The sequence below is a fragment of the Seriola aureovittata genome, chromosome 18 (assembly GCF_021018895.1).
Source record: "Seriola aureovittata isolate HTS-2021-v1 ecotype China chromosome 18, ASM2101889v1, whole genome shotgun sequence".
NCBI classification, from domain to species: Eukaryota; Metazoa; Chordata; class Actinopteri; order Carangiformes; family Carangidae; genus Seriola; species Seriola aureovittata.
Genome location: NC_079381.1, coordinates 2,075,742 through 2,088,580, shown reverse-complemented (window position 1 = coordinate 2,088,580; position 12,839 = coordinate 2,075,742). Strand labels below are relative to the sequence as shown.

General features: G+C 40.5%; 1 protein-coding gene across 2 annotated transcripts in view; it reads left to right on the top strand.

Moving 5' to 3' along the window:
* LOC130186927 (ras-specific guanine nucleotide-releasing factor RalGPS1-like) overlaps nucleotides 1–12,839 on the top strand; it is a 105,894-nt gene that overhangs the window by 57,505 nt on the left and 35,550 nt on the right. For both annotated transcript variants that reach the window (XM_056404280.1, XM_056404281.1), the window contains exons 9-10: nucleotides 7,010–7,147; nucleotides 10,583–10,676. In XM_056404280.1, coding sequence (XP_056260255.1) covers nucleotides 7,010–7,147; nucleotides 10,583–10,676 — 232 coding nt within the window. The remainder of the gene's footprint in view (nucleotides 1–7,009; nucleotides 7,148–10,582; nucleotides 10,677–12,839) is intronic.

The following is a 12,839-nucleotide window of genomic DNA, read 5'->3' as shown; positions in this document are numbered from 1 at the left end:
TACAAAAATGACAAACGACACTCCTGACAGTTTAAACACAGTCCATTAAACCACCATCTTCAAAAAGACGACCTCGTTCAGTTAACATTAAAAAAAACAATTAAGCTCCACACTGTAGCTCATATACCGGAGCACACAGTGGACCCCACTGCTAAGTGACTCACTGCACTGCAACCGCACGTGTCCAGTACACGTCACCCAGAGCAACATTACCAAAATTCAAAGGAAAAAAAGATAAAGAAGCAAACACGTTTTAAATGTGTTTAAGGCTCTGATTGTCCTGACAACATGGTTCTTATATCCCTGGAACACTGACTCTCTCCTGTGCTGTAAGATGAACTTATTCTAAAAAACAACCACATAAGTTGGAAGCTAAGACGTGTAATGATGATGTCACAAGCCTGTAAATAGAGAAAGAGAAAATATTTTAATGTTTGATGATTTTTATGTTTGAAAAATGACAGTATGTCAATATTCTGAGGAAACCTGCGAATTCCAATGTTAACCTACTGCTGGGATCTTCCAGATAAGAATGAGTGAAGCTACTGAGACACATTCCTCCCCTGCAGTTCTCTGCATCTGCAGAGTTTAAGATTATTTTTTTCATATGCAAAAAAAAAAACAAAACAAAAATCAGAGTTTTCAGTTTATCCAAACTTGTACGTTTCCTGTCAGTGGAAATGCCACTGAGCTTAACAAATATATTTGCAACCTTATATTCCAAAATGTCTCCACACTGGAACAGTTTGCACAGGTGTTTGTGCTCCTCAGTTTATTGGAGTCCTGTAACTTTTATGAATCCACATTCCCCAACTTGTCCACCTGTGCCCTCTTGTCTTTTCCAAAGCCCCGTAAAATGCTGCGTCTGCCCCTATTTTCCACATCATATCTCAGCCACACTGCAGTCGTGTCCACAAAAGGTTTCCAGTAAACAGAGAAAGCCTGGACCTCCTGCACTCTGTCAGTCGTGTGCTGAATCCCTCCGAACCTTTGTAATTAAAGCAAAAAGCATGGATGTTAAAGAACACAGTCATTTAGGCTGCTGTGGGGATGACATGCATCCTGTTGAAAAGAAAAATCGCAGAGACGTCCCTCCGAGGCGTCCTGTGTCTGCCAAACTTCATTGGAGAAACACTGACTTATTTTCAACCTTGAAACTGCTTTCATAGGATTTAATGATCCACCTCTGTGGATAATTTGGCTCCAGGCGAAAACCCCCTCAACGAAGTTATTAGAGAAACTAGCCAAGAAACATTAGCAGCAGCAGATCAGATTTACTTTACTCAGTGTTTCTACCTGTTTGAATCACCTGGTCTGTCTGATGATAATTCAGCTCCAGGTAAAAACCTCCTGAAGGGCTGACTGACTGACTGACTGACTGACTGACTGACTGACTGACTGACTGACTGACTGACTGAAGGAATCCAATCCAGGAGAAGCTGATTGCAAAAACACCCGCTGGTGGTGAAGGCAACAACTCCCATGACCCCATACTACTTCACATCACCAAACACTGTCCTTGGGTATTGGCTCGATGGAGAGACCCCTAGTCACAGAAAATGACATATTGTGCATTTAAAATGAGTTTTTGCCAAAGGGCCTCAACATCAGGGAGAAACTGATCTTTATAAGTATGTTTCCATATTATACCATTATATTACCAGCAGTGATGAAGTAACTGGGCTTCCATCGCAGTGCAAAATAGAAGCTTTTTTTTTTTTTCCTCTCTCTCTTTTTTTTTTTTTTTTTAGAAAAGTCAACAAAACACAATAGTGGATGTTCTGTGTTTCCTTTAAGTGATGTTATGTGAATGAAGCTGGGATTCTCTTCTCATGATATTGTTCCAATTAAACCTGATTTCCAGCAGTCTGCCTCTCTGTCGGAACTGGCTCCCAGGGGCCTGAAACAGCAGGAGACACAATTTAAATTTGTGTTTTTCCATTGTGACTTGAGTAATGAGCTCACCAAACAACAGCAGCTGACCGTCAGTCACTGGCAACCATCGAGAAGAACAGGGTCGTTTTGCGCAATGATGGATGCTTGTAATAATGCTTCAGCTCATGTTAACCACCACATGAGGCGTGCAGCAGCGTTGGGGAAGAACTGAAGTAATGGGTATTTGATTGGATGAGTTCTGTCATCTCAGGCCCGAACAGGCTCATGACATCATCCTTTACCTCTTGTTATATGTTCACTAAAACTAGAAGCCTTGTGCACATTAAAGTCCTTGTTAAATGTTACATTAGGGGCCATGTTGGTCTGTTGTAACTGTTTTCTATAAGCCCAGAGAAGCTACCATGTAGTACTACATGTGTATATGTCCTACTGTACATCCTATGGCAGTAGCAGAGCTTCAGCTGCTTGGTGTGTTGTAGTGAGGTAGCTTGTTCTGTGTGCTGGAGACAAACCACGGATGTGGTTCTGTGGAGCCTCCACATCTGTTCTCCATTGATGAAAGTGCATGCACACAGTCAGAGGAGATTCCCACAGGAAAACAGACAGTGTGAGAATATACTGATTTTATGATCAACAGGAGCACAAAGCTGCAGCTCAATGGTCAACACTCAACCAGAGACCTCAGATAAAACACATGTATCAGTCAGTAGATACTGTATGTGTCTGTGATAGCATTCAAACAGGACTACACAAAGAGGTCAAGGTGAGACCAGAGCTGGAAAGAGGTGCCTTAGGCAACAGAGCTGTTGTTGACAGCATTAATAGAGCTAGTATTCATTGTGACATAAATCAGAGGAGATTTATATTTACAGTCTGTACAAAAAAGAAAAAAAAGATGGAACCTATTCATGTCTACTAATCAGTCTGCTAATGAACTTCAGCTGCAGTGATTTTCCAGTGTAGCATTTGAAGCCTAATCAGGCAGAACCGTTGGGGGTTATGAAACACTATAGGTTGCATATTACCTCACTGCTACAGGAGCCCTCACATCAGAGTGTTGGCACGATGTAGTGATGGTGAGATGGACTCCTGCAACCTTTCAATAGCTGTGTCCCAGTTCAGGGGCCGCCTCCTTCTGAGGCTGCATTTAAAGACTTATTGCATCATGGTTTGTGACTAAACTGTCCCATTTCGAAAGATCCTTCATATGCGTCCAAAGAAAGCTCCGACAGGTGGATCCTTTGTGGCCCAACCTCTTCCAAGATTCATTCCTCGCTGGTAATGAAAATACTATGGCAGCAAACAACATTGACAGAGAGCCTGAGGATTACACTGTTAAATGTAAGTACTGGGTTTGCAGCTCAGTTCAACAGCTAACGGTACAACTGTTAAAACCAACAGTCTTAAAACCTCAAGTTTTTGTGGAAAAAAGTTGCGTGTTGTCAAGGTTGCTAGCCAACAGGAGCCGCGCTTTGTGACGCAGTGGTACGGACAGACACAGCTGGAGACACAAAGTGGAAATCCTCCGTAGACCAGACTGTCTCATTTCAGTTCAGACACCTTTGTAGGCCGCGTCTTCTGAAGGATTCGGCTCCTGAATTGGAACACGGCTAATGTCTTCAGCACCAGGATTAGCAGGATTAGCATCACAGGGGGAGATAGGAAATATCTGCTCCTCATTAATTCAACTCATTGTTCTAGATGGTGTTTAGTCATGATGAAATTACAGGATATGATCTGTAATAGTCATGGACATTCAGCAGGATGAAGACAACAACCCACCCGGGGGGGGGGGGGCACTGGAGAGTTAACCGGGTCAAAAACCGTCCCACTCAGAGACTCAGTCATTATTGAGTCAAACCAAATCACTCAGTGTGATTTATATTTCCTGAGGATATCATTGTCTCTGATATCCATCAGGAAGGAACATCCTTAAATTTCAGTTTGCCTCAGTATCACATTGATCCAGTGATAGATGTACATCCATTGGTACACTGCACACAGGAGCTGTTAATAGCTAACCCATCATACTTTTTAATGAGGGCATTTTGCCAAAATGTAAACAAGCACAGGCTAAAAACAGAATGGCACTACATGTCTGTATTACAACAGCACGTTTGATGAGCTTTCTCTGGGTCGCATTCTCCCGATGGCTTCAATACTGTCATCATATTGGTTTACCAAATAGGCCTGTATATTTAGGTTTAAAAAACGTCCTCACATTTTCTCACAAAAGTCAAATTTCACACTGAGCTGATCACGTAGAACAAACGGCTTCCTGCAGAAAACACTCAAAGAGCCACGTTGCAGTACAGTACAGTAAATACAGTACAGTACAGTACAGTACAGTAAATACAGTAAGGATATACTTCCAGACAGTGATGGAGGAGCAGCCATTCACAGAGAAACTGAAGGTGATTACAGCTGTCATCATCCATAACATACCGACAGATTCTGGAGCGTTGCTGGGATAATCAACTTTAATGTATTTACTGAATTTCAAATTACAATCCCTCACACTGCTGCTCACTGAAAAAGTAATCAGATTACTCTAAAGTGCTGCTAAGGGAAGTTTATTTCAAGAATAATGTCATCTCAGCTCTAAATAGTTTGATTTCAGATATCTGATTGTTCAGAATAAAATAATTGGGATGGCTAATCAAACATGAACTGTGTTTTCTATATTGTCAATGTACTGTATATCTAAATGCATTGTGTGTATAGTATTGCCAAATATGTGTGTGTGTTTTCCCCATCGACTTGTACTACGTTGGGTTTTCCTGACCACAATGAATACATAACCATTGTTATATAACTTCACCCTTTATAAAAAATAGTTATTGAAGTCACGAGGAAACCAGAATTAGCAGCTCTTCTTCTGTCTTGGTTTAACGGTTGTTTGTGTTATACTGAAGGAAAGACGCTGTCGGCTTTTATGTGCAACCACAAATTGATGTGGGGAACATGCGGCCAGCGGCCAGCATTGTGCTCGTATAGATATAAAATGTGGGAAATACTTTTATGTGGTGCTCAATAATTATACTTTCCCATACCACTGTTAGAAATTCAGTAGGAAATAAAGCAGCCAGTCACACATTAAACAGATATCAGACAGTAGAGGTTTTCCATCCTAGAATTTATATATACTATTTATTGAGTTAATTTGTTTGCATGTTAAAAAATACAGAATTGTTACAGATACACTACATATACATATATACACACAAACAGACTTACATCTATATGCATATATGTGCATTTACATTAAACAAAGTGTATAATAAGAAGGAAGGTAGGCGCTCCAGTGTCCCTTCTTGACCTCTATTATATTGTTTGTTTTCATCTATTATTTTGATATGCTATATTCTGTCAAGAGTGTATTCAATGTAAATTTAACAGCATATTACATTACATGGATTATAATTGTGCGTGACAACCCTCATCTCTAATTATTATTTTATTTGAGATCAGTCAGTAGTCTCCTGATACGTCCCTCCATAAGAAATATAGGGAAAAAATAGGAAGGGTGATGGATTCCCTAGAACTCTGTCTGATTGCTACCAAATTTTCTGTAGATCATAATTGGAACAAAAATATCAAATGTTGTATTAAGCTGGTTGATGTCTTATTTAATTGTCAAGATATTGGCCAGTTAACCTCATTTTGCTTAGCAGCAAAATGGCCAAGACAGATTCACCAACCATCATAAACCGGTAGTTGCCTTGCGTCCATGTTTGGGAACAGGTCTACTGAAGCATTTTGAGCCTGACCCATAGGAGGCGCCACAAATACCAAAAACAAAGTACCTCAAAACCCAGTTGACAGAATATCACAAGTTTAGGTGAACATGCTCTGGAAGCAAGTATTAACCAAAGAAGCTGAAGCTCCATATAGATTGGTGGAAGTGGGCGTGGCCTAGCATAGATTTGCTCATAACTCAGGATGCTTTTGAGCAATTCTGATTAAGCTTCCTGAGATATCTCCTGAACACAGATTCATTCACATCTGATGAAGAGGGGAAAAACAGTGGAACACTGAGTGGACAATTATTCAACTTCTGCAGGCTTCATTATGGCGAAACGTGTGTGATTGGTCTCACAACTAGCTGAAGTCACTTTGTTTGGCTTTGTGAATCTTGAAACCCGCGGGTTTAAACTGGGCTGATTGAACGTCTTCACTCTGTTGAACACAAAAAGGCTTAAAACCTGCTAGAACAAGCTAGAAACATGAAACTGCCCAGAAACCGAAAATAGTTTGCAAGTGCTTCCCAAGAAACATGAGTCCAATCGGCCAGATGGTGGTGCTTTAATTAAGGCCCAAGAATGCAACTTGAAAGTCAGCTCAAATCCAGCTCAATATGCTCTACTAAACACACTCTTGGACCATAAAAGATATTATCCAATAAATTTAACAAGACATGAACTTAACTTGACATTGGGGCTACATGTTATAACAACATGTACTGTATTTGTCAGTTCCCAAACAGCTTCAGGTGTATTAACACAGCCCTCTGGACTGGAATAGAGGCGCCCCTAATTTACAGTAGCTTAATTAATAACTTTGTGAAAGCTTATTATGTCATAGAGCTCAGTCTCCTTCCACTGAATTCATGTGGCGGGGCTCCCTACGCTATGACGATACTCATAATAGATATAATTGGTTTGTTTTTCAGTGGAAAAGATGGTGTCCAGTGATGGCCCCAAACAATCATGTTTCTGGAGGCTTTCAGCCTTGACTACAGTTCCTGGGCAACACCGAGAATATATTTAGTTTTGAAAGCTGCCATAGGTTGAAATATTAGCCACAACAGCATAATCACCTCCTTTCTGAGCGGAGCTGGCTGAGGATTTGTTTGTTAAACAACTGGACACATTCCTGGTTGAAACAGTAATATGTTGGGGATTTTACAGAATGATGTGGAAAATGGTGTCATCGCTTTTACAAATATAAACATCTCATTGTTGGGTGTGCATCTTCCTGTCTGGCTGCCTGTCTGTCTATCTAGGTAAAGGGCATGAACTTACTTCCATAAGTAAGCATTTTATCAAAGCAAAGCAAAGTGTCAGTGGTGGGTTCCACTAATTGATTTGCTGTCTTGTGTTGTCTCATCCAGGGATCTACTTGTTGGACATGATCTACATTGACTCAGCCTATCCTGCATCAGACAGTATCATAGAGACGGAGCAGCGGACCAATCAGATGAACAACCTGCTGAGGGTCATCTCTGACCTGCAGATGTCATGTAACTATGGTAGGAAACAAATGACAACATCTACATTTTCCATTTCTTTTATTTCAAAATCAAGGAGTGAGACTTTTAAGGACCCAAACGCAGATGCCGATCAAAGTTTATTTAGACAATGAAAAACACAAAAGTCTTTGATGCTGAAAAAACAAGATCCAGAGTACTGGAAGGTAAACTTCCAAAAGAACACAAATGGGAAAGCTGACAGAGACAAAGAGGAAGACAGACTTAAATACACAAGGCAGGCAGGGAGGAGACAGGTGAAACACATTAGAGCGGGTCAGACAATCTACAAGGAAGGAAACAGGACAAAGACAGGAATTAAAATAACCAGATATGAAAGATATGAGAGGTAAGTAAGTACAGAATAAAACAGGAAATTAAACGAATGTCCAACCATAAGAGTCTAAAAGTTCAAACGTAAATTGTCTGTCAGGGCAAACCATGACAATTTGTTGATATAACTTGCTACCTATCTACACTCCCCTCCAAAAGTATTGGAACAGTGAGGCCAATTCCTTCATTTTTGCTGTAGACTGAAAACATTTGGGTTTGACACCAAAAGATGAATATGAGACAAGAGATCAACATTTCAGCTTTTATTTCCAGGTATTTACATCTGGATCTGATACACAACTTAGAAGATAGCACCTTTTATTTTGAACACACCCATTTTTCATGTGAGCAAAAGTATTGGAACATGTGACTGACAGGTGTGTATTGTTGCCCAGGTGTGTCCTATTACATTGATTATTCAAACAATAAATAGCACTGAATGTCTACGCTCAGTTTCAGATTTGGATTTTATAGTTTTTGTATATAGCATTTATAGTTAGAGGTGTAACTAACATGAAAACCAGAGAGCTGTCTATGGGTGAAAAAAAAGCAATTAGAGCCATTGCACAAACATTGGCCATAGCCAGTACAACCATTTGAATGTCCTGAAGAAGAAAGAAACCACTGGTGTACTAAGTAACAGACATCGAATGAGTAGACGGAGGAAAACAGCAGCAGTTGACGACAGAAACATTGTGAGAGCTGTAAAGAAAGACCCTAAAACAACTGTTAGTGACATCAGCAACAACCTCCAGAGGGCAGGAGTGAAGGAATCAGAATCTACTGTTCGCAGAAGACTTCATGAACAAAAGAACAGAGGCTAGACCAGAAGATGCAAACCACTCATTAGCAAGAAGAATAGGAAGGCCAGGCTGGAATTTGCCAAAAAAGTAGTGAGACGAGTCTCAAAAATTGTGGGACAAAGTTTTATGGACTGATGAGGTAAAGATGAACCTTTACCAAAGTGATGGAAAGGCTAAAGTTTGGAGAAAGAAAGGATCTGCTCATGATCCCAAACATACAAGCTCATCTGTGAAACACGGTGGAGGTAATGTCGTGGCTTGGGCTTGCATGGCTTCTTCTGGGACGGGCTCATTAATCTTCATTGATGATGTAACACATGATGGCAGCAGCAAAATGAACTCAGAAGTCTATAGAAACTTTTTGTCTGCCAATTTAAAGAAAGATGCAACCAAACTGATTGGGAGATCCTTCATCATGCAGCAAGATAATGACCCAAAATGCACTGCAAAAACAACAAAGGAGTTCATCAGGGGCAAGAAGTGGAAGGTTTTAGACTGGCCAAGTCAATCTCCAGACTTAAACCCTACAGAGCATTTTACTTGCTAAAGAGGAGACTGAAGGGAGTAACCCCCCAAAACAAACAACAACTGAAAGAGGCTGCGGTGAAAGCCTGGAAAAGCATCACAAAAGAAGAATGCAAAAGTTTGGTGATGTCAATGGTTCACAGGCTTGATGCAGTTATTGCAAGCAAAGGATTTGCAAATAAATATTAAGTCTTATACACTTTAATCTATTTTAAGTCTATCTGTTCCAATACTTTTGCTCACCTAAAAATTTGGTGTTCCGTTACAAATAATGCTATCTTCTAAGTTGTGTGTCAGATCCAGATGTAAATACCTGGAAATAAAAGCTGAAATGTTGATCTCTTGTCTCATATTCATCTTTTGATGTCAAACCCAAATGTTTTCAGTCTACAGCAAAAATGAAGGAATTGGCCTCACTGTTCCAATACTTTTGGGGGGGAGTGTATTTCGAAGACCATCGCCACCTTGGATCCTTCCACCTATCCTCCAGACCTTATGTCAACAAACTCATGTGACTGACCTTAGGAGGCTTGATGCTAGCTCCTGTCTCGCGGAGGTGACTAAGTTACAGCTGAAAATGTACGACTCGGAGGACAGATCCAGGAGAGAGAGAGAGTGCGGCTGATCAACAGGCGCTGAGGACGACTGGAGAGGCGTCCTCCAATAGATGCTGCTTCACTGGATGCCATTGCTCAAGAACTCCCACAGCACTCTGCTGGAGACTGATAGAACACATCAGATTTGTTCAACACTTGAGGACCATGGACCATAATTTTCAGGCTTCTACACTACACAGACTGGCAGGCTGTCCCTGGAGGACGCGGGGAAAGCCAACCCTAATCTCCCTGATGGCACCAGGAGTACAAGGAGATCCACGCCAAGCTTTGACAGAAGGGGATCCACTCGTTCCTTATAGAGCTGGTGTTTTTTGAGAGTGAATCACAAGGGCACGAAGCTCTCATTTAACTTGGCAGAACAGGCGAAAGAAGTGGTGAGATCATCGGTGCTGGGAGGGATGGTAGAAGAACTGGGTAAAGTCCACACACTCTCCAGGAGGAGATGGAAGTGCATTCAGAGCTTTGACCACTCTGTGTGTGTAATCTAACAAACATGTACAAGTTAACATCCTGCGTGTGTCTTTTTATTCTTCTGATGCATTGACTCAAAGATACAAAGATAACATGGGAGAGATATAAGTTGGTCTAGAATATATCTTTTATTTCTAAGGTGATACTCAACACACCCAAATATTATACTTTATTAAGAAGGACACTGAAAAAAACAGCTGTTTGTTTTGAATAACTTTAGTTGTACATGTTCATTTTAGCTCATGTAGATTTGACAGCAACAGTCAGTCAATGCAACAGCTTCCTGCAAGACAGCATTATACTGTTATGTGTGTCATGTGTTATACTAATTATGAGACAGGAATGGTTTTATAGATGAATGTGTTTGACCATTCTTTGTCTCTTGATATGATGCTGTTTCCAAGATTACATATTTTTATGTCATTTCCATTTGTATTCCACGTTTCTCTCACTAAAAGAACATCCTGATAGATGTGGGTGTGCACACTCTGATTTTGGTACCTGGTGACATTTGTAGTTGACTGCCTGTCTTTAATGTAAGTGGACATTCTGAGGAATCATCAATGAGTCAGCATCATAAAGCACACATGGTTTTCATATAGTTTAATTTCTCAGTTTCCTGAAAAATCTGTACGTAGAACGTCAGATTTTTTATCTTACATGACTTCCTCTAACCTTTCTGTCTTCAGATCATCTTGTGACTCTGCCACATGTCCAGAAGTATCTGCTGTCAGTTCGCTACATAGAGGAACTCCAGAAGTTTGTGGAGGACGACAACTTCAAGTAAGTTTTGTCTTTGTGCCTGGCATTGTGGGGGCAGTAGTCAACGGAGGATGAACCCTTTCCTTTGTGGACACTCCCCAAGGGTTTCTTTTGGCTCTCTAATGACCAGAATACCAAGACATTCACTTTGGTCACGTCACAAGCTTTTCTGTGGCACATGGAAACATGGAAGTGGGCGCGAAATTCATGGGGGTCAATGCACAGGAAGCAGGATGTAAAACGACAGGCAGCGGATTTTATCTTTCTCCACAGGGAGTTCCTTCATCCAGCAGGCACTGATGACTTTCTCAGGCACCAGGCAGTGTCTCAGATCCTCCCTCAGGAATAGGTCTGGCTCTCTGCCAGGGCCAGTGACACTTTATCTTTATTTAAACACTTGATTTTTGGGGTGGGGCGTCATTTCAGGACTCTGGTTATACTTCATCTCTTTATTTCATAGGTTCACTTTTGTCAGACTACAGTGGTAGATAGGAGTATGCTCAAATGATACATTAGGCTTATTAATGAGTCTTAATTAAAAGACCTTCATTTGGATAATAAATATGATCATGACTTTATTGAAAGGTTCGGTCTGTATTGGCAGATTTGAAGCAAGATTAACTAACTCTTCCTCTCTCGAAATACAAGCTGAGTTCAGAAGCAGCAAAGGCTGCAGCCTCACTCTGTCTTGAATTATAATGACTGATGACAGCTAATTATTTAGTCAGTTTGCTCACTCGTGTGACTCTTCTCCACTTCTGCTACTAATACTTTTTGTTAAATAGACTCAGTTTTATTGATTCAATTATTTATTTAATGTTCAAATCCAGAAACATCAACAGAAATGACACAGCAAAAAGCTGATGAAGACATTGGCTGTCCTAAGACAGACTTCCCTAAAAAAACAGTTTATTATCACCGGCTCTCCTCGGTATGTCCAAGTTGTTGTGATGCTGGTGAAACTACAATACCATGCAATATATGAAAGAAAGTAATTATATTACCTAGCGGCAATATTTTAAAGCTGCATTAATCGATGTTTAGACAACTAAACACAACACTGAATTATTATCACTCTGTGAAGTTAATGCAACGTTTTAGAAAGCAGTTCCTCTCAACACATCCAGCACACAGAGAGCAATATTACCATGCATGTGGAGTCGTCTTGATAAATCAAAGTCCAACATTCACTTTCCTTTTACCTCTGTTTTAGGTCTCCACCAACTCCTGAGAAAAATATCTGTCTCTTTAGCTGCTGAATGTTCTGCAGCTTTGTTTGTCTAAAAACTGCAGTCTGCTGTGGTTGTGGGTTGATGGGAGCAGTTTTGCTATAAAACCGAAACATTGAGCTAAAGGAGGCTAAAATGCTCACTAACGCTGAGGGGAACGATCACTACAAGCACATTACATGTAGTCATTTTATCAATTATTAACAGAAAAATGATTCATTACTGCAGCTTTAATTGTTACATTTGAAATTAGATGTCCACGAATTCAACTTTCTTGTTGGTTGGTTTAGGAGTTTTCTAGTTTTTCTCTCTAAAAGCTGTTCTCAGTCTTTTCATTTTAACAACATTTAACTTTTGGGAAGAACAGTTATCAACAGCGATATAGTGTTTAACACTGAGAGACTCACCTAGCTAAAATGCTTATCTAAATGTTTGCTGCAGTCTAAAATATGCAAGCAGAGAAAGACAAACAGCCCATGGGGAGCTGCACAATGACCACAGCCTTTCAGAGGTCACCATTAACCTGAGCATACACACACTGACGTCAGTCAGAAAGGAAATACACTTTCCAGACCTGTGCGTTTGACTTGAAGTTGAAATGTGAGAGGAGCTTTTCTGCAGAACATGTGTGTAGGCGTCCTCTGAGCCTGTTGTCGGCTCTGTAAGTCAATAATGTGTTAAATCCAGAGTCACTCCAGGGTCAGCTGGCTACGTCCAGCATGATGGAGGCACTGCTGAGAGGCAGTAAATTATATTCTGCTCCACCAGTTTCCATTCCTCGAGATGATGCAATGGAAAACAATAGGCCTGCATCAATAGGATCAAACAAGATACTAAACTAAACTAAAATTTAGACGCTGCATGAATTTAGAATTAGGTTGTATTCTTGTCAGCATTAGTTTTAAATGCAAAAAGAGCTAAACAGCTGACACTGCCACTGATACTACTGATCCTC